At 41.2% G+C, this 26,711-nt stretch overlaps 1 protein-coding gene across 1 annotated transcript in view; it reads right to left on the bottom strand.

Annotated features, from left to right (window-relative positions):
* Positions 1 to 1,530: 1,530 nt before the first annotated feature.
* The window catches only part of TXLNG (taxilin gamma), a 51,191-nt gene continuing 26,010 nt past the window's right edge, over positions 1,531 to 26,711 (bottom strand). Inside the window, exons 4-10 of the mRNA XM_073665397.1 lie at positions 22,510 to 22,680; positions 22,132 to 22,326; positions 20,862 to 20,981; positions 17,403 to 17,477; positions 14,163 to 14,255; positions 13,727 to 13,822; positions 1,531 to 13,089 (exon numbers count right to left, since the gene is read on the bottom strand). Of these exons, the coding sequence (XP_073521498.1) occupies positions 12,754 to 13,089; positions 13,727 to 13,822; positions 14,163 to 14,255; positions 17,403 to 17,477; positions 20,862 to 20,981; positions 22,132 to 22,326; positions 22,510 to 22,680 (1,086 nt within the window). The 3' untranslated portion in view covers positions 1,531 to 12,753. The remainder of the gene's footprint in view (positions 13,090 to 13,726; positions 13,823 to 14,162; positions 14,256 to 17,402; positions 17,478 to 20,861; positions 20,982 to 22,131; positions 22,327 to 22,509; positions 22,681 to 26,711) is intronic.

Here is a 26,711-nt window from a genome sequence, read left to right on the forward strand (position 1 = left end):
GATTAAATGTGATTGGGCACACAAATCATCAAGATCCGATGCTGGTAGCTACCTTTGCAATTGCCGACTAATGCCATCGCTGATATTCTTGATGGGAGAAAAGTCTGCAGATGCTGCAGGCCATAGTATAGGCCATGCAGGCTGCTCATAATAGCATGAGTAACATGCGGCCTGACAGTGTTGTCTCTCTTAAAAACCCTAGAGAAATGGTCGTACTAGTTCCACGACCAAATTAATATAACACTGAACTGCTAATGTACCTAGAATGAAGACTAGAGGGATCCAGCTACCATACATTATGCCACGCCACTCCATAATCACAGTCGTGGGACTGGTATGACATTACCTTGTGAAGGCCTGTTTATGGAGTTGCCCCTTGGGTCTCCAACCCAATCTCCAGCTATCATTCCATCCAACACAAAAATGAGACATTCCTGAAGAGAATAGACCTCCATTGGTGTCTTGCTCTGCATCATGATAACCCCCAGAAGAAGGCACAGCGCCGAAACGCGCGTAGGGTTGCGGATGCCCGTGCTGACATAACACTACAATAAGTAAGTAATGCTCTATCCCCACTTGGCTATTATGTAGGACCTTAGGTGTCTATCTGACCTGACCTCTATGAGCGGTTTTCATGTTTTCTAGGGCTCAGTTTAAAGCCTTGTGTTTTTCTATTGGTAGTTGGATATTTTGACGCCTTGATATATATGCTTGTAGTTGGGATGGGGACATGTGAGTAATATACCTATACCTACTTCCATTATATTCATTGTTTGGATATGCACTGTGCACTTTTACATTTATAGCTCTAGCTTTGTGATTATACTGTATGGGTGGGTTGGGGCTTGTTACCCATGGGTATATATATATATGTATGTGTATATTTATGCATGTGTATATATGTGTGCATATTGTCTCTATCGGCTTTATATATTTATATATCTATTTGTTGTGTGTCAACGCTGGCATCCTTGTTTTTGCTCATTATTTATGTATTTGTGCTACTTTTCTAATGAATATCTTGTGTTTTTTTTACTAATATGTACTAATAAATTTAACAGCTTTTTGAATAGAATATGTTAGTTTACGTCATTTTGTCTATATGAACTGTATCATGATAGCCTTGAAGAGTGTCCACCTCAAGTAGGTGTAAATATACAAAAATGATTCACATCAGAGCACACGGTAACTTTGTCGGCACCAGTATAGTCTATGGCTCCTGTCGGCAAACACTCCGAATCCTGTTTTGTGGGGGGCTCAGATGCAAGCCCCGACGGGACCAATGAATAGGGGCAAAAACGCACCATGAAAGGAGCCTAACACAACAGCCGTGGAGCCTGTTAAGACAGTATACACTTTGAGGTGTCATGCTTCACTAATCTTCAAGAGGCCCCAGCTAGGATGTTTGGGGTTATACACGTCCGGATGTTTATATTCAACTCCAACTTGGTGAATTATCTTCTGACATAAGTGTAGAGCTGGGATTGTGGACTCCGTATTAGCGGGTGTAACAAAAGACACAGGCAGCTATTAAGTATACAGATTTACTTAATCTTTACATTTATGAAAATGGTAGATTTACATTTGAGAAAATTCTCTACAAAGTAATACAGAAAATAAAACCCAATGCCCAATTGTTGCACAGAAACAAAACTTCTGTAAAAATAAAGCAGTATATAGCCAAAAACCTTTATCTTTTCACATTTCTGTACTTGCAAATTGGAGGTAGATTTTTATATAAAAGCAACTTTTCTGGTTGGTTCACCCTGCTGCAGATTGGAGAAGATGTTAAATACATTGCAATAGGCCAAATATATGCAGTTTTGGCTGAAATAATGTTTTATAACACATGTACTTGGTAGGCGAATGTTACCTTGGTGGGGGCTGATGGCCGATAGTGAACACTTCTTGCAGACCATTGTGTCACACATTGCTAAATAGTGGAAGTTCAAAGGCCTGTGGATGTCCAGAAAGATGGACAGCAGTATAACAAGGCAGTAAGTAAATTCCCCTAGATTAAAAGAATGTGATACAGATTTGAGGCAAGTATTCTGCAATTCTGTATGTGAGGCCTTGGGCTTGTTGAGCAGGATCTAGGTATATTAACAAAATTCAATTGTTTCAAAATTTTAGTACATTTTGCTTCGGAAATCTGCCTTAAGATATGCATACTTTCGTGCCAATACATTGGCAGAGATACATTATACAGCAGGCATGAGCTGAGAAAGGAAAAGTGTCTTGTGCCTAGCAACTGGCATTATATTTCACACCTTTCATAGCATAACTATGTTTCACGTGCATATTGGTTCCCCATAGGCAGTGATATGAAAATGGCTGTTGGTCTCCAGTGCTGGGGCATGGGTAATTGCTGGCAAGGGACTGACTTTTCGATTAATATAGGAACCACATGGGACTATAACATTGTAAATAGTGTTATAACACTTTCAGACTGAAGTTCATGTCTATTTCTAAATTAGAGTAGCATATGTTCTTACATAGATCTATATATATATAGCTACTATGTGCAAGTCTTCACATCCATGCCATATACTCTACAAACCTTGCTCAATGGGTGACTCGAGCACAAAATCTAACATGCTCTTTAAAGGGAGTCTATCAACACAAAATGACTGCTTAATCCAAGCTTCGGCGCTTGGTGCACCCTTGTCATGGCCAAAAGGTTCAGTTCACCTTCCCACCTACTTGTTTTCCATCTATCGCCAACTTCTGTAAAGCTACGGCTGTCAAAGCAAGGGGGACAAGTAGAACAAGGAAGTAAGAAGGTGCACTGAACTTATTCAGCAATTCCACCGAGCACCTGTGCTTGGTTTGAACAGTCACTTTTACTGACAAACACCCCTTAGCTAGCCACATGCATATTTCACTGGCCAATGCCAAGGGGCAAAAAAAAAAAAAAAATTGCCCAAGCAGAACCTGATTAACAGTTATTTGCATGAAATAATGCAGCCCCGGTATTTAAATAGAATGTGTAATCAATCAGAACATGTTTAAATCCAAGTTTTTAGGTTAATTTTTTTCAATTTGGATTTTTTTTTTTTAAATTTTCCAAATCACAATAGATATCTAAAAAATAAATATAATCAGAAATGTTATAGTTTTTAAACAGGTCACTAGGCCAAATATTTGACATACTTCCTGCTCATTTCAGAAGCCACATGGACATAAGCCACAATAGACTGACTCTGACCCTATAGATTTGTATTTTCCTCTGATTTGGGCATTGGTTAGTGTGATGGGAAGGGGGAGGAGGTGTGCTGTGACCTCACCTATGAGGAATCTTGTGTTATGTAGGGAATATGGAGGTTTCACCTCCATCACATCTGTAATGATAATGAGACTACTGAAAAGTCTTCTATACATAAAAGTCTAGTATAAGGCCTAGTGAGAAAATTCTAAGAATTCAGTTTTTGTTTTAGTATAGTGATATTGAAAAAAAACCAAACATTTAATTAAAAAAAACATTCAAGGGCACACGCCTCTATGGACTTGATCAAACAAATCAAATATGGAAAGTGAGGCAGCAGATCCAGTGAAATACGATAAACCTTTCACTAACCTAAGCGATGTGTCAGCTCCTGTCAGCTTTTCTCAAGCATCATTCATGAGTTAATAAAAGTTTAATTTCACTAGAGGAACTGCCTCACTTTCCATATTTATTAACATAGTACTCTTTAAATCATGGCTTTATCTTCTCAAGCAGAAGCGCACTGCCCCCCAGTTTCCCTGCTTGCTGGGTGGGCAGGCGCTCCTGCTTGAATGACAGCTCAGGCCAGTAGCATTATGACAATGTTGGCCTGATTACTGCACGCTTCTGATTCTGCTATATGAGGCAGGCATGCCACTGCAGCGGGCTGCGGAGAGGTACCAGAATTCGGGGTTAACTAGGTGTTCCAGCCATCCTCAGTGCACAGCTTACAAGCTCAATAGGATAGAGCTTCTGAGCACTGTAAATGTTTGGCCATCTCCTTGTAGAAAAAAAAATAAAGAAAAAAAAATTGTGCTAGCAAGAGAACATGGCAAATTAAATATGAAAATTGCAAAGGTTTTTAAATTTTACAAGCATTCATAAAACATGCCTAAATAAGAGGTCACAACTAGCGTGGAGGAAGATGGCAGTTTCAGATCCATCTAAAAGTCTATGACCGGCTTTTCAAACAAGACAAGAAACGATACTACTTCTGCATCAGAAAGTTTGGTATGGCAAGATACAAGAGACTAGCCAGTATGCCATATTCACAGTTTATACACAATAATACAGAAGCATCTACCTCCCATAGATGTGGTCATTCCATGGACAATGCCATACTTCTAGAGGTAAGGCATTAGCAGACCTATTTTTTTCTGACATAAGAATTGATTTAGCTAGACCCCTGTAATTTGGGTTACATTGCATGGTTTAAAAAGAGACATTATTTTATTGTTCACTATAGTCCCGTGTGATTTGCAGAACTATTAACACATCACCATCGATTTTTCAGTGTACTTGAACTACAGGGAACAAATTATAAATAATAAATGCAGGATCACAGAGTTTGGCACCAATTAAAGCTGATCTGTCACCGAATTTCACAATACAAACTCTATAGATTATTACATTGATATTAGACCTGACGAGGTTGCTGGATTTACTTTGAAAATCCATGTCAGAATGGCTGTGGATTCTTTTTTGAATTTTTAACTCCATTTCTGCTCATCTAGCCTGATTGACATCTCCTCTGTGTCCCTCCTCTTTGCAGCTGCTGAAATCTCACAATGCTCAGCGCAAGCTGCAGTTGTCAGTCAGGTAAGGTGGGCAGGAGACTGAATATACTTGGACTCGTGAGATTTTTCTTCCTATAACTTTACTCATAAAATGCTCTTACTATCAGGATTACACAGCCATTCTGACATTGATTTTTCAAAGTAAATACACCAGTTCAATCAGATCTAAGATCTATTTTATAATGTACACCGGTGTACTTTAACGCATTCCAACCGGGAACAGCTGCTTTAAAGGCCTGCACTTCAAGCATGGTCATGTTTTGCCTGGGGAAGTGAATGGCATCCAGAAAAAGATAACATTTTAACCATTTAATTTCTATTCAGGGGCCAGTTGAATACTAAAAAAGTGACATTACACAGTTTGGGTCTCAGCCTTTGCAAGTCACCAAAAGTTATTTCATATTGGCAAAACTTTCCAAACTTATATTTTCCTGAGCACAGCGACTTATGTTGTATGTTATTAGTAAGAAACTACAAAATTAAAATAAAAAAAAAAACATCCTATAAAGTCATTACTTAGAAGAATGTGTTGTACCCTGTTACCGAAAAGATTCACGTTTTTTAATGTCAATTTTAGCGGCCAGTTATGGCAGATGAGACGCATGATTGATAACAATGACTATACAGGCAACATAATATCCTGCAACTGGATAGGGCATGTGAAAGCTAATTAATTATCATCATAGTGAGGCTGAAGTAATAAAAGTGCAATTAGGCTAACGATATACTGATTAATGTTAAAGAAATCAATGAGCCCTTTTACTATATGATGTATTAAGGTGGTTTCACACACAGCAGGTTTTATTCTTGCAGTTTTTGAGCCCAAACCAGAAGTGGAGCCTGCAAGAAGGAAAAGTATAAGTATTTTCTTTTAATTTTTAATAGTAAATATATATTATATATCAAAACACTAAGATCATTTCCAATTATGAAGATATCAAATATCTCCCATTGAACTAGCTATATAAATCCATTATTGCTATATAATGGATATACAAGTCCATCTTCAGGTTGCTTCCTCTAGTGACAACCTTGTCTTGCAGAAATGAATATATTTAAAAAGAACAAAAATCACACAAATGTATATCTCCAGCAATTCCTGCCTCAATCCAATCATGGACCGCAATGCACGGACTGGCTGTGTGTCTCCAGACACAAGAGCTTCATGTATTTCTATGAGGCGGTCATGCTTGGGTCAGTAGAGCCGTGGCCAGTTTGTGCACTGCGGTCCATGATCAGACTGAGATCCACGGACATGTGTGAGCCCTTAATATTTCTTCTCTCATATCACAGCTAAACTGAGAAATATAGAGTACTGTGCAAGAAAATTAGACAGGTGTGGAAAAAAATGCTGCAAAGTAATGATGCTTTCAAAAATAAAAGTTTGCTTGCATTTCATTAATTGATAAAAATTGGTGTACCCAACCTTTGCCCTCAAAACAGCCTTAAAGGAAATCTGGCAGCATGATTTCACACCCAACTATATATGCATGTAGCTCTTTCAAAGATAAGTCCAGTAATACCTTTACATGGCCAGCCTGTTCCTCAGTTACTGAGAAATTAGTCTTTGAATTGATTTGAAAATGATAATGTGGATCTGAAGCCTCTGTCACTCCAACTCTATTCCCCGCCCAGCTCATCCTCTTCCTGCTTAAACGACAGCCACTATGTTATGTGACTTCAGGCAAAGAAGTCAGTCAAGTAAGTGGCGGCAGCGCTGCGAGTGGAATAGAGCTGGAGTGACAGAGGCTTCAGGTCTAGTCTAATTTGCATATCAATTCAAACGCTGATTTCTCAGTAACAGAAAAACGGACTGGCCATGGAAAAGTATTGCTGGACTTCTCTTTCAAAGAGCTACATGTGTTTGGGTGTGAAATCCAGCTGACAGATTCCATAAACAGGAATCTGTCAGTAGGATCAACCCTCCTAAGTTGTCTATATTGGCATGTAGGTCATAGGAAGCTGAATAAAATGATGCATTGATATCTGTGATCCGATATCTTGTGCCAAAGAAATCCACATTTTCTTAATATGTAAATGAGCAGTTAAGAACTATGGGCCGGACACTGATCTTCCTGAGAATCTGCCTTCAAGGCTTATTTCAAATGAAAAGGAGGCGTTCCCAGACATTAACTAACACAGAATGTTAAAACTGAACTTTGTCTCCTTACAAACACGTTTGCAGCAGCAGCTCTCACAGCTCTGCTGTACTGCAGCCCTGTCTGCCTGTGAGCTGGAAGCTGAGAGGAACCTGCAGATGTGTCAGTTATAATCACACACAGCTCTGCAGTGAGATCAGAAGAGCAGAGAGCGGCCATTGCACATCACACTGGTAACTCCCCTTCATGTAAAAAGCTCTGGAAACAGATTTTCAGGGGGATCTGTTTCCGGGCGATAGTTAACAGCTCATTTACATATTAAGAAAATGTGAACATCTCTGGAATACGACATTGTATCGCAGATATCATCCAGGTATCATTTTATTCAACTTTCTATGACCTGCATGCCCATATAGACGGCTTAAGGGGGTTGATCTTACTGACAGCTGCCGTTTAAAAAGCAATTCTTCTAGGTACACTTCCACACAGATTTTGAGGGAGACTCGAATAAATCCATCTGTCACTTCATGTAATCCCAGACTGACTTGAGGAGGGCACTGTGGGCAGCATGTCATCTCCTCTAGGATCCCTTCTTCTTTATGCTGAGGATTGTTTCTAATTAACTGGCTGTATAATTGGGGTTGTTCTGCTGCAAATTAAATTTAGAGCCAGACACCTTATTGATGTTATTGCAGGATGGGCAAGTATCTGCCTGCGTTTCTCAACATGGAGGACACCATTAATCTTCACGTAATCTCCAACTACATTTGGTGAAATGCAGCCTTAAATTTGATGGAAGCTCCACTAGAGCAACTGTGCTGCTCTCCAGCCCTTCGGTGAACGAACGGCCTTCTGTTACTGCCAAATATTTAAAATTTTGACTCAGACCAGAACACCTGCTGCCATTTTTTGACACCACAGTTCCTATGTTTTTATGCACAGTTGAGTTGCTTGGCCTTGTTCCTATGTTGAAAGTATGTTTTTTTGTCTGCAATTCTTCCATGAAGACCACTTCTGGCCAGACTCCTCCAAACAGTAGATGGCTGTAGCTGGATCCCACTGATTGCTGCCTGTTCTCAGCATATTTCACTGCTGAAGGGTCTGCTGCACCAAGTTTCCTTGACCAAACGCTACGTCTACGGTCCTCAACGTTTTCTATCTCTTTGCATCATCAATGCTGAGAAATACAGGAAGACACTTATCCATCATTCAATTTCAGGATGACCCCAAAAATACAGCCAATGCCATTAAGAACTATCTTCGGTATAAAGAACAAGGAGTCTTAAAAGTGATATGGCCCCTACAGAGCCTTGGTCATTGAGTCTGTCTGGGATTACATGAAGAGACAGAAGTATTTACTCAGGCCTACATCCACAAAAGGTTTGTGGTTAGTTCTCAAAGATGTTTGGAACAACCTCTCTGTAGAGTTCCTTCAAAAACTGGGCATCTGTACCTAGAAGAATTGAATTAATGAGGTTTTTGAAGGCAAAGGGTGGTCACACCAAATATTGATATGATTTAGATTTCTCTTTTGTTTATTTTTATCAGTTAAAAAAATTGAAATTTAACAAAACAAACTATTAACACTTCTTTTATATATTTTTTACACACCTGCCTAAAACTTTTGTAACGTATATACAATATTCTCAGTATGCAAGACAAAAGATCACCATCTCCTCACAAAACAGCTAAGGGACAGCCCTTAAGCCAGCCACAAATGGGACTCTTCAGTGGGTTGATTAAAGTTGTCCAATGTCAAAAAATGTTTGTCTTGGGCACGCATCTTTTTAACACAACAGAGGCTTACTCACCTTCTGCCTCCCAAGTGGAGCCAGCACAGGTCATTCCAGTGATCCACGTTCTCTTCAGAAGTTATGATTGTGCCGTCTGGATATTACAGTACCACTGAAGCCTATGACTGGCTACCGAGGTCAGGTGACTTGAACAATGCGTTATCAGACAATTCTCTGACTATGCGCTGTTGCCGTCACCTGACCATTCTAGTCAATTATAGGCTTCCTCGTACCGAAAACATGCAGATGGAGCACACCTTCATAATAGCTTCCGCTGGATCCACAGATGTGACTAAAGGAGAGTATGCCTCAGTTTGTCATTTTCAAAAGATCCATGCCCGAGAAAAAAAAAAATTCAAAAGTAGGGCAACGCCTTTAACCCCTAAAAGTTCCTTATAGGATTTCTACAAGGATGGCTGTTTCTTCAGGAATGAGGGAAACTCTACAATTTCTTTTGATTTCAACATGTTTTAGAGTTCCTTTGAAAGAAATCTGTAGCCAGAACAGACCATTTTTTAAAAACGTGCACACTTAATGTTAATTTACAACCTGGGGTGTAGCTTGGTGCACATTTTAGTGGTGCTCTGTACTTGACTACTGCATCTGCATGCTTTCCTTCAACCCCTTCACAATATGACGTCATATACATCACTCGCCCGGTGCAGGTATTATGAGCATGCCAACTGTACTAAACAGCCGACATCTATATATCAGGGCTGTGGAGTCGGTAAGCCAAACCTCCGACTCCTGAATTTCCATGACACAGACTGACTCCCTCATACATGGCTCATGTTTAAGTGATAAATGTACTGTAGCACAGATTCATCTCAGCTAAAAGTCCAGACCCTTAGATCAGGAATAGGACAGACATTTATAGGGCATTTCATAACTTTCCCAAATTCTTCTGAAAGAAATATTCCCCCACAAACTGCATTGAACTACTGTACCCAATTTATTATATACTTTAGGAGTCTGTCCATTTTATACAGACTCCACCAAAACGGGCTCCGACTCCGCGACTCCAACTCCACAGCCCTGCCAAATATAGCGGCAGTGATTGAAGCAGGCATGCTGTTGCAAGCACCCATTAAATTCTTGGTATTGTTTTGCCATTGCAAGCACCCATTACAATGTCTGTATTGTTTTGTCGTTGCAAGCACCCATTACAAATGTTGGTATTGTTTTGTCGTTGCAAGCACCCATTACAATGTCTGTATTGTTTTGTCGTTGCAAGCACCCATTACAATGTCTGTATTGTTTTGTCGTTGCAAGCACCCATTACAATGTTGGTATTGCTTTTTCTTTTTTTTGCCATTTCCCAGCACATGGATTTTTTTTCTCCTTATTTTCCAATATTCAAAACTACAACTTGTCCTGCAAAGAACAAGCCCTCATACGGCTATACCGACAGGAAAAAAAAAAGTATGGTGGGAGGGTTTAAAGGGCTTTTTCCTAGAATCAAAATTTATCACCTATCTAGAGAATAGGTAATAAGTGTCTGATCGGTAGAGGCCCCATCAGCTACTTGATCTGGGGTCTTGCATGCCCCATTTCTCCTCACTGCATGACCATAATGAGGTAGTGTTTGAATATCTACAGCATCTTGAGGACAGGTGATAAATGTCCATATTACAATACAATATTATAATGTTAAAATGGTAACGGGGGTATTCATTTATGTAATAAAAAGAAACAGTAAACAACTATCGGAAATGCTAAATGTATATTGGCAGGTCTTAAAAATCAAGGTTTGAAAAAAAAAAAAAAAACAAAAGCAAAAAAAAAACAAAAGTTCATCAATGTAGATCTCTCATTTCTCTCTTTTCCATTCGCTTGTGCCTATTCCATTTACGGTTTGTTTAATCTCATTCCCATATTGAGCCATGAGTTTATAAGAAGCAGGCCAGCAAAAACAAACATAAAAAAACAAAACTACACCAACTTTTTACATCCATACGATCCCATTTGAGATCACAATCTGCACTTTTTTATACATGGTGTACTTCCCAGCAGTTCAGCCTCCTTTTCAGTTCCTAGATTTCACCCTTATTATCCTAAGTCATGTGGCAAGACTCATTAACCTTGACTTTTAGGATTGCCATATATAATAGGTGGCAGAAGAGGTAGAGTCCTTTCCTTTCTGAAGAGGCTATTTGCACATTTAGATTTCACCCTGAATTTTATTATTCTGTCCTTTGCTATCAGTACCATGATGCATCAGCACTACATCACATTGGGCACCTACAGTCAGTAACATCTCCGCCCGCTATAACACGGATTATCTTCCCCTATATCCCTTCTAAAGAAGCTAATATTATATGTATATAGTCAGTGAGGCTGAACTGCCATTTGCTACATTATGGGAAAAGAAAAGACAAGGAGCGCTGTTGAGCAGAACCCCGGTGATGAGCGTGAGTGTCCGGAGACCGGCGTGGTATCGCGCTGCTCTTCCTGGTCCGTGTCACGTGACCACTGGGAGGCCACCGATGGTGACAAGAAGGGCTTAACACCATGTAGGTTAAAGCTAACCCGAAGCTACTCCTGCCGCGTACCCTCAGGAGGGAATGAACAAGGCAATGGGAAAAACACTGCAGCAAAAGAAGCACTAGGGTAAAGGGATAAAAATTAACGGACCTGTATTCTATTCTTTAAGTTCCACAACGCGTTTCGATAGCAACACGCTATCTTCATCAGGTGGTATAACTCACACCAGCTGAATAATTTTTATCCCTTTACCCTAGCGTTCCTTTTGCAGCGGTGTTTTTCACATTGCCTTATTAGCTACAGTATAACTGTGTGACAGATGCTGTCTAATCATCATCAGTTACTGTGATAGGATTTTCTGTACCATTCACTGAAGAACACTCCATGCAATTTCATTATACAGGAAGTTCTGGTGCCAAAGATGAGGATCTCCTTAGGAAAGCACAAATCCATGTAATTTTCAGTGGGTCACTGACCTAACAATAGAAATATACCATGAATTTAAAGATAGAAAGTAACAACGACATACGGCCATACTAGATTAATTGTATGTATGTTTTGGGGGACTAGTTGCTGAATGAATTAAAAAAAATAAAATCACTGGACTGCTTCTTACAGTTTTTAAGTTTCAAGGCCACCTGGAAGAAGAGCTGTGTGTGTCTCCACATTCAGATATTAAGAAAATGAAAGGCTAATCCTGATAGGTTCTCACGCATCAGATAAGCAGCCAAAATGCTGCAACAGTTACCTATAACCCATAAATATATATTTCAAGAACAATTTCACATTTTTTTACATGCCAATAATAATCTGGTAATTATCCATTAAATATATGATATATCTTTGATAATATAAATGGAATTAATGAAGCATCTGAAATTAAGCGGTCACACTTTGAAGTGTCCTGATCGTCACCTGAGGCTAACTAATCATTTAGCAATTGCACATTCAAGGATATGTGATGGGGATGGTTACAGCCCTGATTACAATTTTATGTGCCATTTTATAAATCCATCTCCTAAAAATGTCAGATGCATGCAAAAAAAAGAACATGATACAGATCCTGGACATCTGAAGTATTTACGAAAATATACCCACGTAGAGAATTGATAATTCAACAGAAGAAAGTATCAAATTCTACCAAATGGATGTAAATTTCTATAAATGTTTTTACTCATTATCTAAAAACTAAGTTTGTACGAACAATATCATCTTTTCAGATCTTTAGTCTTTCATGTAACTATATAGATGAAAAAGACAAGACACAATACCTGGTACTCCTATCCTGAATTTGTCACCTACACGGCATGCCGGGGTCTGGAACATGCACTTTCCCCATTATAGAGCACAGACAATGAAATGGAGACAGATGTCAAGCATGAATGTGACAAAAATTAGACTGTGAAATTGCTAGGAAGCTTTATGTACCACTTGTATTCCAGTAGTCCTAAGAAAATACAGATATGGTAGAAAAAAGTAAGAAATTTGTCACCACAAAACATATTACCACCAACAAAGTTATACACAAAAAATATATATGTATATTTTCCATATATACATGTTTGTGTATCTGTATATTAAGTAATGCCTGCAATTTAGTCAACAGAATCGATGCCAGAAGGTGGCCCCGTTGAAAGAGTCTCTTGCACAAGAATCTGTTCCTCGGATAATGAGTGTTGAGTAATGGGTTGGATTCCAGAATCTTTTCCCTCTGTGATTACATTCATTCCCTCAGACGATTCCTCTGCAGAGTTTGTCTCTAATGAGTCTCCATTTGCCACGTCGTCGTTATCTAGTACGGTAACCTGATCTTGAAGAACCTCTATCTTCTTGTTGAGCTCATTGCGCTCAGTCTGGAGGGCCCGACAAAGCTTCTCCAGGCGGTCAAGCTTGATATGCAGTGCTTTGTGCTCCTTATCCCTAACAGTTTTCTGAGGAGAAAAGGAGTTAAAAGAAAACTTTGAATTACTGTAACACCATTAGCCCTCTCTCATTCACAGAAAGGAACTTTTTAGATCACAACAATGTATGCATGCAGCACAAGACTGGGTTCTAAAGTATGCACTTTTCCACTATAGATGGATCGGTGGAGAATAGCAGAAAATTCAGCCTCCAAGTGATGCCAGTAACAATAAGTGCCAACATGACAACTCACTTTTCTATACAACACAGCGAAGTAGGACCATACGTCAAAAACTGATCACTCCTCAGAGAACAGGTTTTACAAATTGATCTTGCAGTAAAACACTTGACAACCAATACAAATACCCCCTATACACGTTAAATGAATATCGTCCATACATACATTTCAAAGGGACCCCCTGGCCATTTAATGTGATGGAAGGGGTATGACATTCTATTGATGTTGGGAGAGGAAGAAGGATCAGGCATGCTGAATTTCAATATGCCTGTGCTTTTTGTTCTCATGGTAGATAACCGGCCATTAGAGGTGCCCGGCAGTAGCTTACACACCCCTCCTTATTGAAACACACCAAACTAAGCTCACATGTATATGGTGGAGGGTTCCATTCAGACAACCAACAAGAGATTTAGAAAAACTCGTCTAACCTCTTCAGCCATCTGTAGTAAGGTTTTATTGTTATTCTCCCACTTAGTCCGCCAGACAACGGTTTCTTTTTCCAGCTTTTTTATTTTCTTGGTCATCTAGGGAAAGAGAGCTTTATAATTAACACACTTTTTAAAAGTTAAATCTTTTCAGTTCAACTTTGTAAGCAAAGACCCTAATGCTTCCAGAAACCAAAGTGATCGTCCTTAACCAAAATGATTATAGTCATAAGGTCCAACAATTTACTTGAATTCCAGATGAGAGCAGTACTGTAGGCTCACAGTACACCAGAAGAAGCAGCAGGACTATTTTTCAGGTCACCTACTGAACAGAATGCAGGACCCCAGTTTGGTAATATAGTTATTGATGCATATACGTTAGTGAGGAAGGGGTTACTATTAAATCGAAGTAAACAAAATGATAAGTATTGAAACAAACCTTCTCCATTTCTTGACGAAACGTTGTGAAAAGCTCGTTGCTTTTCGCCATTGTGGTCTGAAATTCCTCAAATTTGTCCATGTAAAGAGACAGCTAAATAGAAACAGATTGTTGAGTTGAGATACAGAACCTCCAAAAATCCCGCACGTGATGACTGGCAATTTTGTTATGTTATGTTATATATGACGAACCTGAGCTGAAGACCAAACTAGGTCTCATCTTTTTGGCGTTATGATACCATACAAACAGTCATATTATTTTTATTTAATTTACTTATAGACCTTTATCATCATTGTGCCCATTGGGGCTCACAACCTAAATTTCCTATCAGTATGTCCACAGTATTAGGGGCCACAGATACACCTACTTATTAATGATGACAGATTCCAGCTGGTAGTACAAAAAGAAATGAGAATCAGGTACGTATGCTAAAATGTCCTACGCAAAAGCAGAAAAATGTAAAGCTGGCATGGTGACAAGTAAAGTGACGCAGACCTGTGGGAGGCCTATAGAAGGAATGGACTGGATCACAAGTATTGTGCAATTTATCAGAGCAATTCTGATTATTATGCATTTCTTAAATAGCGCCATCATATTCCGCAGCACTTTACAGACATCATCAATGTCCCCACAATCTAGATTGCCTATCAGTATGTGTTTGAAGTGTGGGAGGAAACTGGGAAACCCCCGCAAACACGGGGAGAACATACAAACTCCTTGCAGATGTTGTCCTTGGTGGGATTTTAAATCAGGGCCTCAGCGCTGCAAAGCTACAGTGCTGCCCAATGTTCCCATGTTGGTAAAGTCAATTTTTGTAGGTGAACATGTGGTTAATGAGAAGAACCCATTCTGAAGGGCTAACAGTGGGCTGAAAAATTTTTTACCAGTTGCCTTCTAGCCATAGTGCAGAATTTCGGCAAGGGGGGCACAGCTTAGTTGACATGGTCCTAAAATAATGAGCCTGTTATATACCAATTATTTTGACCTCTGGGCATCTGTGCAGGGCTTGCACATAACCCACTGCTTTTGTTTCAGCTCCAATAAATAGTATGGGATGTATGGGACTTCCAATGACTTTCCGGTTTTCAAATAAGCTTTCTACTGGGAAATGCAAGGGAAAGCCACCGGGTAATTGTGGTAGAGCTTTCTGACCACAGCCAAGATAATGCATCCGACAGGACCACTCTCCAGAAAATATCATAGGCCATAAACAAAATCAAAGGACAAGCTTTCTTCAGCCTCTTTAGTCAATCATCAAAGAGGCCAATGGAAAACACTAACTATAGAAAATACAAAAAAAATAAAAATCTCAGCAACGCATCCCTCTCCTACTATTATTTCATTCTAATATATTGCAAACCAACTAAAAAATACTCACTACTGATTCTGGCTTCAAAACGACTAGTTACAGAAGAAGCCTTCCACCAGTGCTCTGTCTGCAACAGAGGCCAACAAACATTAAAGCTATGGACACCTTTGGCATCATAAAATGATTTTTACAAATGTTATTGATTATCTTTAACACAATTGCAATAAGTTGCAGTCTGAACCTTCATTAATTTTCAGACCCGCTGCAGTCTCATCCAAGCTTCAGTTATTCTCTTGTTGAAATCTCTCGCCCAGTAATATAGATAAGAGTCTGTGTGTATCCAATGAGCATCATTTAATATAGCAGCACATCTTTAATAGGGTCCTTAATTCTTCTCCGTGCAATTTGCTCCTTTTCTATAGCCTGTTTTCTCTCACCTCCCTGAGACTGTACATGCTTTTTTCCTTGTCCACATTGTGATTTGTGTAAAACCCTCTCTACATTGCCATCTCTGATACCGAAAAGGGAGGGGCAGTACAGAGAGATCAGAACTCAGCAGGGTTCTGATGGATTTGTTACATTTTTGAAAATCAGTCAGCTATATAGAGTACTTACAGGCAATTGCAAAGTAAGCAATTTTCTAAATAGTTTTCATTAAAAAAGGTTTTCCCAATTTGGTGCTGCAAATATGTAATAAAAAACTTGATACATAGCTTCTAAGCTTTGATGTATGGAAGTAAAAATGGAAGAATGCAGAAGGAAATTACGACCTATGATCTCTGCAAGATTTTTGCTGGAGCAGACATAAAATCTTGAAGACTAAAACACTGTGGACCAAGTCAATCTCTGCTTAAATTTTAGCTGTAGTGTTCCATTGAGAAAACGTTCCCTATAACAAACAATCCAACTGATCACACTAAAAAAAAATTCCCAGTTAACCTTTCATAGATGGGTTTGCCCAACTACATTGTGATGTCACTTAAAAAGAAACCTCAATCACAAAAAAGGGGGGAATTTATCTTAATGAGAGCGTCATACCCCAGTCTTGATCAAAAGTCCAATGGGGTAATCTGAGCCAAACTCATTACGAGGCTTCTTAAAGGGAATCTTACACCAGATTTTTGTTATGTAATCTGAGAGGAGAACGATATAGGGGATGAGAACCTTATTCCAGCATTGTGTCACTTATTGGGCAGCTTAGTGTCCTTTTGATAAAATCACTGTTTTAATCAGCAGCAGGTTATCATTAGCAGACTAGTAAACCTCCTGCTAGGTAGTCAAGCACATTCATGAGCTCTGTCTAACTGTATAACCCCGCCCCACCACTGATTGGCAGCTTTCTGTCCATTTACAGTGTTTACAAAAAGCTGCCAATCAGTGGTGTGGGCGGGATTATACAGAGCTCAACATTCAGAGAACTGCTAGATCTGCAACAGATAAAACAGTGCATCAAAATGACATCAAGTAGCCCAGTAAGCGACACATCTCTGGAATCAGGGTCTCTGCAACTACGTTATGCTGCTCCCAGGTGGGGTAGAAAAAAGCTGGTGATCGATTCAATTTGGTGCATCTTTAGGTTGTCCATGAGTCATTGTCTGAAATCTACACGAGCTAGAGCAGATTTCTATAATTTCCCTTATTTTTTTTCCAAGAAATCTAATGAATCTGTCAGGCCATGCTTGTCCACAACACCTCCTGTTAATCTCCAAGAGATGATTATAAAAGTGCCAGGGCCATAGAAAAACCAGAAGCTGTCAAGCCTTTGCGCAAGTATTTGTGACTTTTAAACATTTGAAAACTGGTAGAAGTATTTTGATGAATTCCCCCTAAAGTTGGTAGCATATCGAGGTTATGTGGACATTACAAGCGCAGACAAAAGTCTAAAACATAAAATCATTCACAGAGGAGACAAAATAATTATCTTTACGTACCTGCTGCTTTAGCTGACTTTCTTGCTGTTTCAGCTCCTCAAATTTTTGTTTGGTTTCTGTGGCCTCATTTAACAACTAAAAAGTAATAGAAGTCATTTGTTGGTGCAACGTGCCAGGAATCAGACTGCATTCAATCTGTTTGGCTTTCCCACATATATTAAGTTACTGCTCATAAAGAAAAACACTATATCCTATTCCAGAAAGAAGAATGTGATGGTGAATATGTTCGATTACTTCTGAAACATCTTGTAGTTTAGAGAAACATAAAAGTCAGATTTAGTCCACAGAGGAGCCCAGCATGTGTAACACACCGACAACACTTTTCAGAGTAAATTTCAGATGTAAAGAAATAGAAAACAACCAATAAAAAGGAATATGGCATTCATGGAATGCGGTGTCCTAAAGAAACTATGTTAGGAGCTTCATAGGTACTAAAGCAACAAGTATCTTGTAGGAGACAAAATCACACGTACAAACATACCTTTCTGGTGGCAGTTCGACTTCTCTACAGTGGCTTGCCAAAGTATTCACCCCCTCGGCTTTCAACTTATTTTGTTACATTAAAAACGGTGTTTAAATATTTTTGTAATCCAATTTGTGTGTGATGCATTGGTACTAAATAGTTGAGTTGGCAAAGTGAGAAAAATATCAGCATAAATTAAATTTATGGGATCAAACAGCTAAAAATTGGCATGTGCATATGTATTCACCCCTTTTGTGATGAAGCCCCTAAAAATTTCTGGTGCAAGCAATCATAAGTCACATGCTTAGATTGCACACAGGTGGACTTCCTTTCACTAAGTATCACATGGTCTGTCAGTATATACACACCTTTTCTGAGAGTCCACAGAAGCTGCAACACCACTAAAGCAAGAGGCATCACTAACCAACAACACCATGAAGACCAAGGAGATCTCCAAACAAGTCAGGGACAAAGTTGCTGAGAAGTACAAGTCAGGGTTGGATTATAAAAAAATATCCCAATCTCTGATGATCTCCTGGAGCACCATCAAATCCATTATCATCAAATGGAAAGAACATGGTACCACAACAAACCTGCCAAGAAATGGCTGCCCACCAAAACTCTCAGCCCGGACAAGTAAGGCATTTAATCAGAGAGGCAGCACAGAGACCAAAAGGTAACCATGGAAGAGCAGTAGAGTTCCCAAGAAGAGATTGGAGTATCTGTCCATACGACCACAAAAAGCCGTACACCTCATAGAGGTGGTCTTTATAGAAGATTAGGCAGTAAATTCCCTTTACTTACACACAAATTGTAAGGCTCGTTTTGAGTTTGCCAAAAGACGTGTGGGAGACTCCCTATACGTATGGAGGAAGGTGCTGTGGTCAGATGAGACCAAAGTTGAACTTTTTGGCCACCAAGGTAAACGCTATGTCTGGCACCAAACCAACACAGCTCATCACCCCAAGAACACCATCGACAATGTGAAACGTGGTGGTGGCAGCATCATGCTGTGGAGATGTTTTCTGGCAGCAGGTACAGGGAAAATGGTCCAAGTAATGGGGAAAGATGGATGGTGTGAATTACAGGGATATTCTTGATCAAAACCTGTTTCAGTCAGTCATTGATTTGATACTGGGACGGAGGTTCACCTTCCAACAAGACAATGACCCAAAGCATACTGCTAAAGCAACACTCTAGTGATTTAAGGGGAAACGTGTAAATGTTTTGGCGTGGCCTAGTCAAAGCTCAGACCTTAATCCAATTGAGGATCTGTGGTCAGACTTGAAGGCTGCTGTTCCCCAGAGGAAACCATCTAACTTGAAGGAGCTGGAGCAGTTTTGCCTTGAGGAATGGGCAAAAATCCCAGTGCAATTGCAGCAAGAGTGTATATAACCCCAAAGTATCTCAAGACCCGTTAATTAGATGTAGGGCAGCAAGGGTAATTTAAAACATAACCTTTAATTAATTAGATTTAAGAATATACAACACTTAGTAAAACCAAAGTAGGACCTAATCAAGGTCAATATAGAAGTATAACAATGTCCAAGACAAAAGGTATATGATAATACTCAAAAATACAGTGACACTGTTGTACCAAAAAAGACTGAGAGTGAGACTCCAAGGTGAAGAGCAAATTAGCTCTACTACTGACTCCTTCCAGCACTCCCTTGTAGATTGTAGTGGAGTACACATTGACTCCTAATATAGTAGAATAGCATAGCATCAAGCTTTGTCATGTACATATGTCCCCTGATGATTCCTGAGAAGGATGAAACGCGTTGGGACGCATGAGAGGCATATTGAGGGCAAGTGCAGGTTCTGTGTATTGTAGTGGTAGCTGGGGACTGTCCTTGTCAGGATGGGAGCCTTTGGGAACAGGGCAGAGCAGTATTCCCCTTTAGGGCTAAATAGGGGCAGAACCATATGCCTTCACTGATATGCTGCTGCGTTTCCTTATGGATGATGGCTCCCTCCACTGAGACAGCCCCAGGACTAACTACCACGGAAATTACTACAATGGGTGAGGACGTTCCGTTTTATATTTAATTTTTGTCTTATTCACCATTGGGGTGATTTACATGGAGTGTATTGTCTTGCCTAATGGTAATGGGATGCACACCGTAGACCGACTCTGTCTAGTGACAGATATGCACATGGTTAGATACACTGAACATTGGGGTCATTAAACACACTCCTTGTATCGCTTTTTCCATATATACATAGATGCATATTGATGTCTTTTCCATTGTTTAATGGTTTGAGAATGATTCATATGAGTATTCATTATTGGAACAAGGAGTCAGGAGGGAATGCACAGCACAGTAGACAATGGGAGAGGAATCCAAGTCAAGGGGAGCACTTGCCAAAATAGGGACTTATTCTCATAGCTATGAGCGCTAGAGAGAGTCCTAAGTCAAACTGCAGTCAGAAAGGTTTGCTTGCAAATGTGATTTTGTCCCTGAAACGGTTTAGTATCCCCAAAATGACTTGCTTTCAAGGAGTTGTCCAGGTTTCGCACAAAAGTCTGCAATTATTCTATGTGGCTGCAGCACAAACATTGAGCGATGTCAGGATTCTCCGGTGCTGGGCTGTCATGTCACCGCAAGTATGCAATATGCATACTCTCGGACACATTCCAACTAGACATTTGTAGCCATACTCAATAGAGGTGAATTGAGTGAGGCAGTGCACATCTAGTCGGAATGTGGTCCAGAGTATGCACATCGCATACTTGCAATCACATCACCGCTCACTCCCGACGATGGAGAAACCTGAAAGCGCACACTGTGCATGCTGTGAGGATTCACAAGCCTGGACAACCCCTTTAATAATGTCTAAACATCATCCCCAAATGGCCTCACAATTCCACCGACAAAATCTCAGCCCAGAGATCAGATCAGCATAGAATGTACATTACTATGGTAATTTAAAAGCATAAACAATGCAACACGTACAGGATCCATTTACTTCAACTGCGTAGTCTTTGCACTTACAAATTCTCTTTCTCGCTGGTGCCGTTCCTCTGCTTCCTTCATAAGCTGAGTTATCCGCTGAAGTTTTGCATCGATTAGTTGCTGTCGTAGCTCCTTATGCTTGAAGACTTTGTCAATGTGCTAGAGAAAATAAAACCACATTTTGCTCGATTTTAAAAAATAAAAATAAAATGTAACTACACTTACATTATGGGAAAATACAGTAATTTTGCCAGGAAGATATGGCTGTGCAGATTTTCAGTTAATAAATGCATACATGAAAAATAAAACAACATTAGACTCCTAGCAAATTCCCAGAAAGCTCACATGTGCTTATCTGAATATTATTTCACAGAAATAGTAGGAAAAGAAGCATGAGAATGAGCGACTTGTCTACAATAAGTGCAGAAGAAAGTAGAGAAATGGGGAGAGGAGGTAGAAACTACACACAAATGGCAGCCGAACATATCAATTCCATTTGGCCACATGCCATCCCTCCCCAAGAAAGAAGGATTGGACATATTTGACTTCAATATGCACAAATCATTTGTTCCCAGGGGGGAGTAAGAAGAGATAAGATGGCTGTAGACCAAATTCTATGTATGCCTGGCTTCAAGAAGAGATGAATGGAACGAATCACAGCAGTCGCAAAGGCTCCGATGGGATGGAAGTCCCACGAATAGCCTCCTTCCTGTTGAATAGATGGTCTGGCGAGACATCATCATTACGGCGTGGCATACACACACAACAGTTGCACCAGGCCGGCTAATCAAAAGAAGGGCCAGGGATGCTGACAGGTAGGAGGCGCTTCACAGGATTCCCATCCGGAGTCCACAGAATAATAAAGTGGCCTTTGGACCAGGTTCCTGCAAATTCATTTTCTCATCTCTAGTTTCAAACCATCTAGAATTCTAAAAGATCCTGGCATGCCTAGGGAGGTCTTCACACAAAGGTCTGCCTTCAGGGAAAGTAAAAATCCAATGTCAGATCTCTGGTTTCTCCCCAAATAAAGCAGCAAAAATTGTATCCATTAACATGACAACAGAGCATCTAGATGTGCATTAATTAAGTAGATATTATACTGTATACTACAAAGATTTGTTGCAGAAACGTCTATTATGGTCTCATTCACCTGAGTTCAAAAATTCTTGTAGCCAAAATAGAACAGATTTGTTGCTGCAGAAGTTTCTTCAACAAATCTGGTGCCTATAAATATATCGTAACCTTCATGTTATGGACTAAAACTTAGGCTGCAAGTGGAGGATTATTAATATCATCTAGATAAAAGTACCTCTTCACGCAGTGCATACTGTTCAATAAGTTTCTTTAACTTATCTCCCAGTTCTACATTCTCCTGTCGGAGTTTCGCATTGTAGACATCATGTTGCTCCATCTGTGCTTGGATTTCATTCAGGGTCATCTGGAAGTGTGCAGTGGCCTCCTTGCGCTCTTCCTCATATTCACGTGCTTGATGCAGATTGTCTTCCTGTGTTTCAAAAACAGTTTACAGTCATAGACCCGCTTTCCAGTACACAAATGTAACATTTAGGACATCAGTATGAGAGCTGCAAGTTATATTCTGAAGTTGGACTATAAGCAAGAAAAACAACTGGGCCATATCTTCTAAAGGGCCTGAGTGCAGCATCTTTGCACGGAGCCTGAAGCTGACCTTTAATGTCTTGTTGTGCCTCTGGAGCTCTCGGCACAGGGACTCCAGCTTGCTTCGTGCTAGAATGGCTTTGCTGTGCTCGCTCTGAAGGTGAACCTTTTCTTTTATCACTTGAGACTGCTTCTTCTGCAAAACTTTCATCTGTTTTTGAAAATTCCGGCTTTCTTCCAGCTAAAATCAGATGTGAAAAAGGTTCCAGGCTTGTTACAGAGATATTACACACTTATTCTGTAACATTCATACTGCAAGATGAAATGGTACACAATAAAGACATCTGGAGAGTGAAAACTAAAACCAATGCAAATCAGGCTCTGAGACAGTTTGGCGTTGTCAGTGTGCTTTACGCGTCTTTAGCAGAGGCATGTGTACTTCGTAATACAAACCATGAAGTGGCTCCCAGAAAGAGGGCAGCCTTAAAGAGAATCTGTCACCAGGTTTTTGCTACTCCATCTGAGAGCAGCATTAAGTAGAGACACCGATTCCAGTGATGTGTCACTTACTTTACTGGGTTTTGATTAACCACTGCTTTCTCTGCTGCAGATCTAGCAGTTCTCTGATTGCTGAGCTCAGTATAACCCCGCCCACATCCCTGACTGACAGTGTAGAACAGGGGTCTCAAACTCGGCTGGGTATATGGGCCGCACATGGAAAAAATTTTAATTTGGGGGGCCGCATTCTTTGTTCAATGTGACATTTTTAGTGATACCATTTTTTTTATATACACCTTTTGAACATTTTTGCCGTGTTTATTTTTTTATGGCTTGGGTCGTTATGGATGTGGCGATAATAAACGTGCACTTTTTCGTGTTTACTTTAGTTTACATATAAAACAGCATTTTTAGTGCCCAATATTTTTTCATGCTTTATTTTATTTATTATTTTTTTTACAATTTTATTTCCCCCAATTGGCCACATACAGTAATATTGTCTTACAATTAGCATCATATAGTAATAATGGAAAACATCTTGTACTAATGTGCCCCATCCAGGTCCCCATCCTGTGGCTATGTGCCCCATCCAGGTCCCCATCCTGTGGCTATGTGCCCCATCCAGGTCCCCATCCTGTGACTATGTGCCCCATCCAGGTCCCCATCCTGTGGCTATGTGCCCCATCCAGGTCCCCATCCTGTGGCAACGTTCCCCATCCTGGCGCCCATCTTGTACTAATGTGCCTCATCCAGGTCCCCATCTTGGGGCAATGTGCCCCATCCAGGTCCCCATCCTGTGGCTCTGTGCCCCATCCAGGTCCCCATCCTGTGGCTCTGTGCCCCATCCAGGTCCCCATCTTGTGGCTATGTGCCCCATCCAGGTCCCCTCTTGTGGCTATGTGCCCCATCCAGGACCCCATCCTGTGGCTATGTTCCCCATCCAGGTCCCCATCCTGTGGCTATGTGCCCCATCCAGGTCCCCATCCTGTGGCTATGTGCCCCATCCAGGTCCCCATCCTGTGGCTATGTGCCCCATCCAGGTCCCCATCCTGTGGCTATGTGCCCCATCCAGGTCCCCATCCTGTGGCTATGTGCCCCATCCAGGTCCCCATCCTGTGGCTATGTGCCCCATCCAGGTCCCCATCCTGTGGCTATGTGCCCCATCCAGGTCCCCATCTTGTGGCTATGTGCCCCATCCAGGTCCCCATCCTGTGGCTATGTGCCCCATCCAGGTCCCCATCCTGTGACTATGTGCCCCATCCAGGTCCCCATCCTGTGACTATGTGCCCCATCCAGGTCCCCATCCTGTGACTATGTGCCCCATCCAGGTCCCCATCCTGTGGCAACGTTCCCCATCCTGGCGCCCATCTTGTACTAATGTGCCTCATCCAGGTCCCCATCTTGGGGCAATGTGCCCCATCCAGGTCCCCATCCTGTGGCTCTGTGCCCCATCCAGGTCCCCATCCTGTGGCTCTGTGCCCCATCCAGGTCCCCATCTTGTGGCTATGTGCCCCATCCAGGTCCCCTCTTGTGGCTATGTGCCCCATCCAGGACCCCATCCTGTGGCTATGTTCCCCATCCAGGTCCCCATCCTGTGGCTATGTGCCCCATCCAGGTCCCCATCCTGTGGCTATGTGCCCCATCCAGGTCCCCATCCTGTGGCTATGTGCCCCATCCAGGTCCCCATCCTGTGGCTATGTGCCCTATCCAGGTCCCCATCCTGTGGCTATGTGCCCCATCCAGGTCCCCATCTTGTGGCTATGTGCCCCATCCAGGTCCCCATCCTGTGGCTATGTGCCCCATCCAGGTCCCCGTCCTGTGGCTATGTGCCCCATCCAGGTCCCCATCTTGTGGCTATGTGCCCCATCCAGGTCCCCTCTTGTGGCTATGTGCCCCATCCAGGTCCCCCTCTTGTGGCTATGTGCCCCATCCAGGTCCCCTCTTGTGGCTCTGTGCCCCCTGTGCTGTTCTTCACACACATAAAATAGAAAAAAAAAAAGATGATTCTCACCTGTCCTCCGTTCCCTCGGCGGCCTTCCTGCAGATGTGGCCCGCAGGCACCACAGAGTCCGACCCCTTGACGATCCCGACCTGGTCCAGGAGGAGCTGCCGACAGCAGCGCTGCATTGCCGCACAGAGACTGTCTCCCAGCACAGCATTTTCAATGTCAGCCGCCGGCCAATCAGAGGCCAGCAGCTGACATCTGCATATGGCAATGACGTCATACTCGCTGCGCCGACACGCAAATATCAGCTGCTGGCCTCTGATTGGCCGGCGGCTGGCATTGGAAATGAAGTGCTGGGAAACAGTCTCTGTGCGGCAATGCAGCGCTGCTGTCGGGGGCTCCTCCTGGACCAGGTCGGGATCGTCAAGGGGTCTGTGCCTGCGGGCCGCATAAAGCAGCCTCAGGGGCCGCATGCGGCCCGCGTGTTTGAGACCCCTGGTGTAGAACCATTGCCCACCACTGATCGGGGCCTTTCTGTGCACAGAACTCATGAAGAAGGTAGTAGGTTTACTAGCCGCTTATGATAAACCAGTGAATTTATCAAAAGTACATCAAGCAGCCCAGTAAATGATACATCATGGAAATCAGGGTCTCTGTTTTTACATTATACTGCTCTCAGATTATGTAGTAAAAGTAACAGATTCCCTTTAAATGGAAGCGATCAGCAAAAAATTACCTATTGTTTGTGTTCCATGTATTTTTTTTTTCAATGTAAACACTTGTATGAAAAAGTATTTTAGGAGTGATATCTTTATTGGCTAACCAGAAAAATTAGCCAATTTTAGCCAAAAAGACAAGTTTATGCATTTTTACATAACTTTATTGGCTAATCAGAAAAAATTATGTAAAAATATATAAACTTGTCTTTTTGGCTAAAATTGGCTAATTTTTCTGGTTAGCCAATAAAGATATCACTCCTAGAATACTTGGCTTTTTTGGCATAAAATGTATTTACAGAGTTTTCTGACTACCAAGGTAACAAAATATATTTTCAAAAGAATGTTTTGCTTTTTTATTTCTTGTTTTAATATCACAATCTCTATTAAAATAGCAAAATTCATAATCTTGCAATTTTCAGACTGGCCACTGGTGCTATTTTTGACTCATACTTCCTGTCCAGTATTTTCAGCAGGATCATTACAGCAGAAGCAGAACTACAATGACTGATAACACAGGATCCACCAATCACAATGGGCCAGGTAACATCTGACCCTGGTATCCCTCCCTTCACAATGATCTTTGCACTCACACATTACACACTTCAATACAAAAGATAGGGTCAGGATTTGACCATTGTGGCTGTGTGTTAGAGTAAGAAAGTTAGAAAAATACCCAGTGTGAAAATTGCCTTAAAAGGTGTTGCCCATCTCTTCTCAATCCCTATGTTTCCCCCCTGGTAAAATAATTTATACTTGCCTCCAGTGCCATTCCAGCAGGGTGGTCACTGGCTGTCCCGGGGCTTGCGTGACTTTATGTCACGTGATCCCTGCAGCGAATCAGCGCTGACTTCACTCTCCCCTCCTTCAGACAAATCAAAAGATCCAGAGGAAGGAAGAGCAGCTGCAGCGCTCACTTCCATGAGCTATCAAATACCTCCATAGAAGAGTGAAGCCAGCGCACAGGAATCACGTGAAATATTTTCATGCGAGCCCCAAGAGAGCCAGTGCCGACACCGCTGGAACAGCGCTGGCACTGGAGTATAAATAATATTTTATTAAAAAGAGATGCCATCTCTAAATTTGACAATATATGGGGTCTATGGATTGATG

The sequence above is a fragment of the Phyllobates terribilis genome, unplaced genomic scaffold, assembly GCF_046119375.1.
Source record: "Phyllobates terribilis strain yellow unplaced genomic scaffold, ASM4611937v1 Scaffold_2__4_contigs__length_985480577, whole genome shotgun sequence".
Classification (NCBI taxonomy): Eukaryota; Metazoa; Chordata; class Amphibia; order Anura; family Dendrobatidae; genus Phyllobates; species Phyllobates terribilis.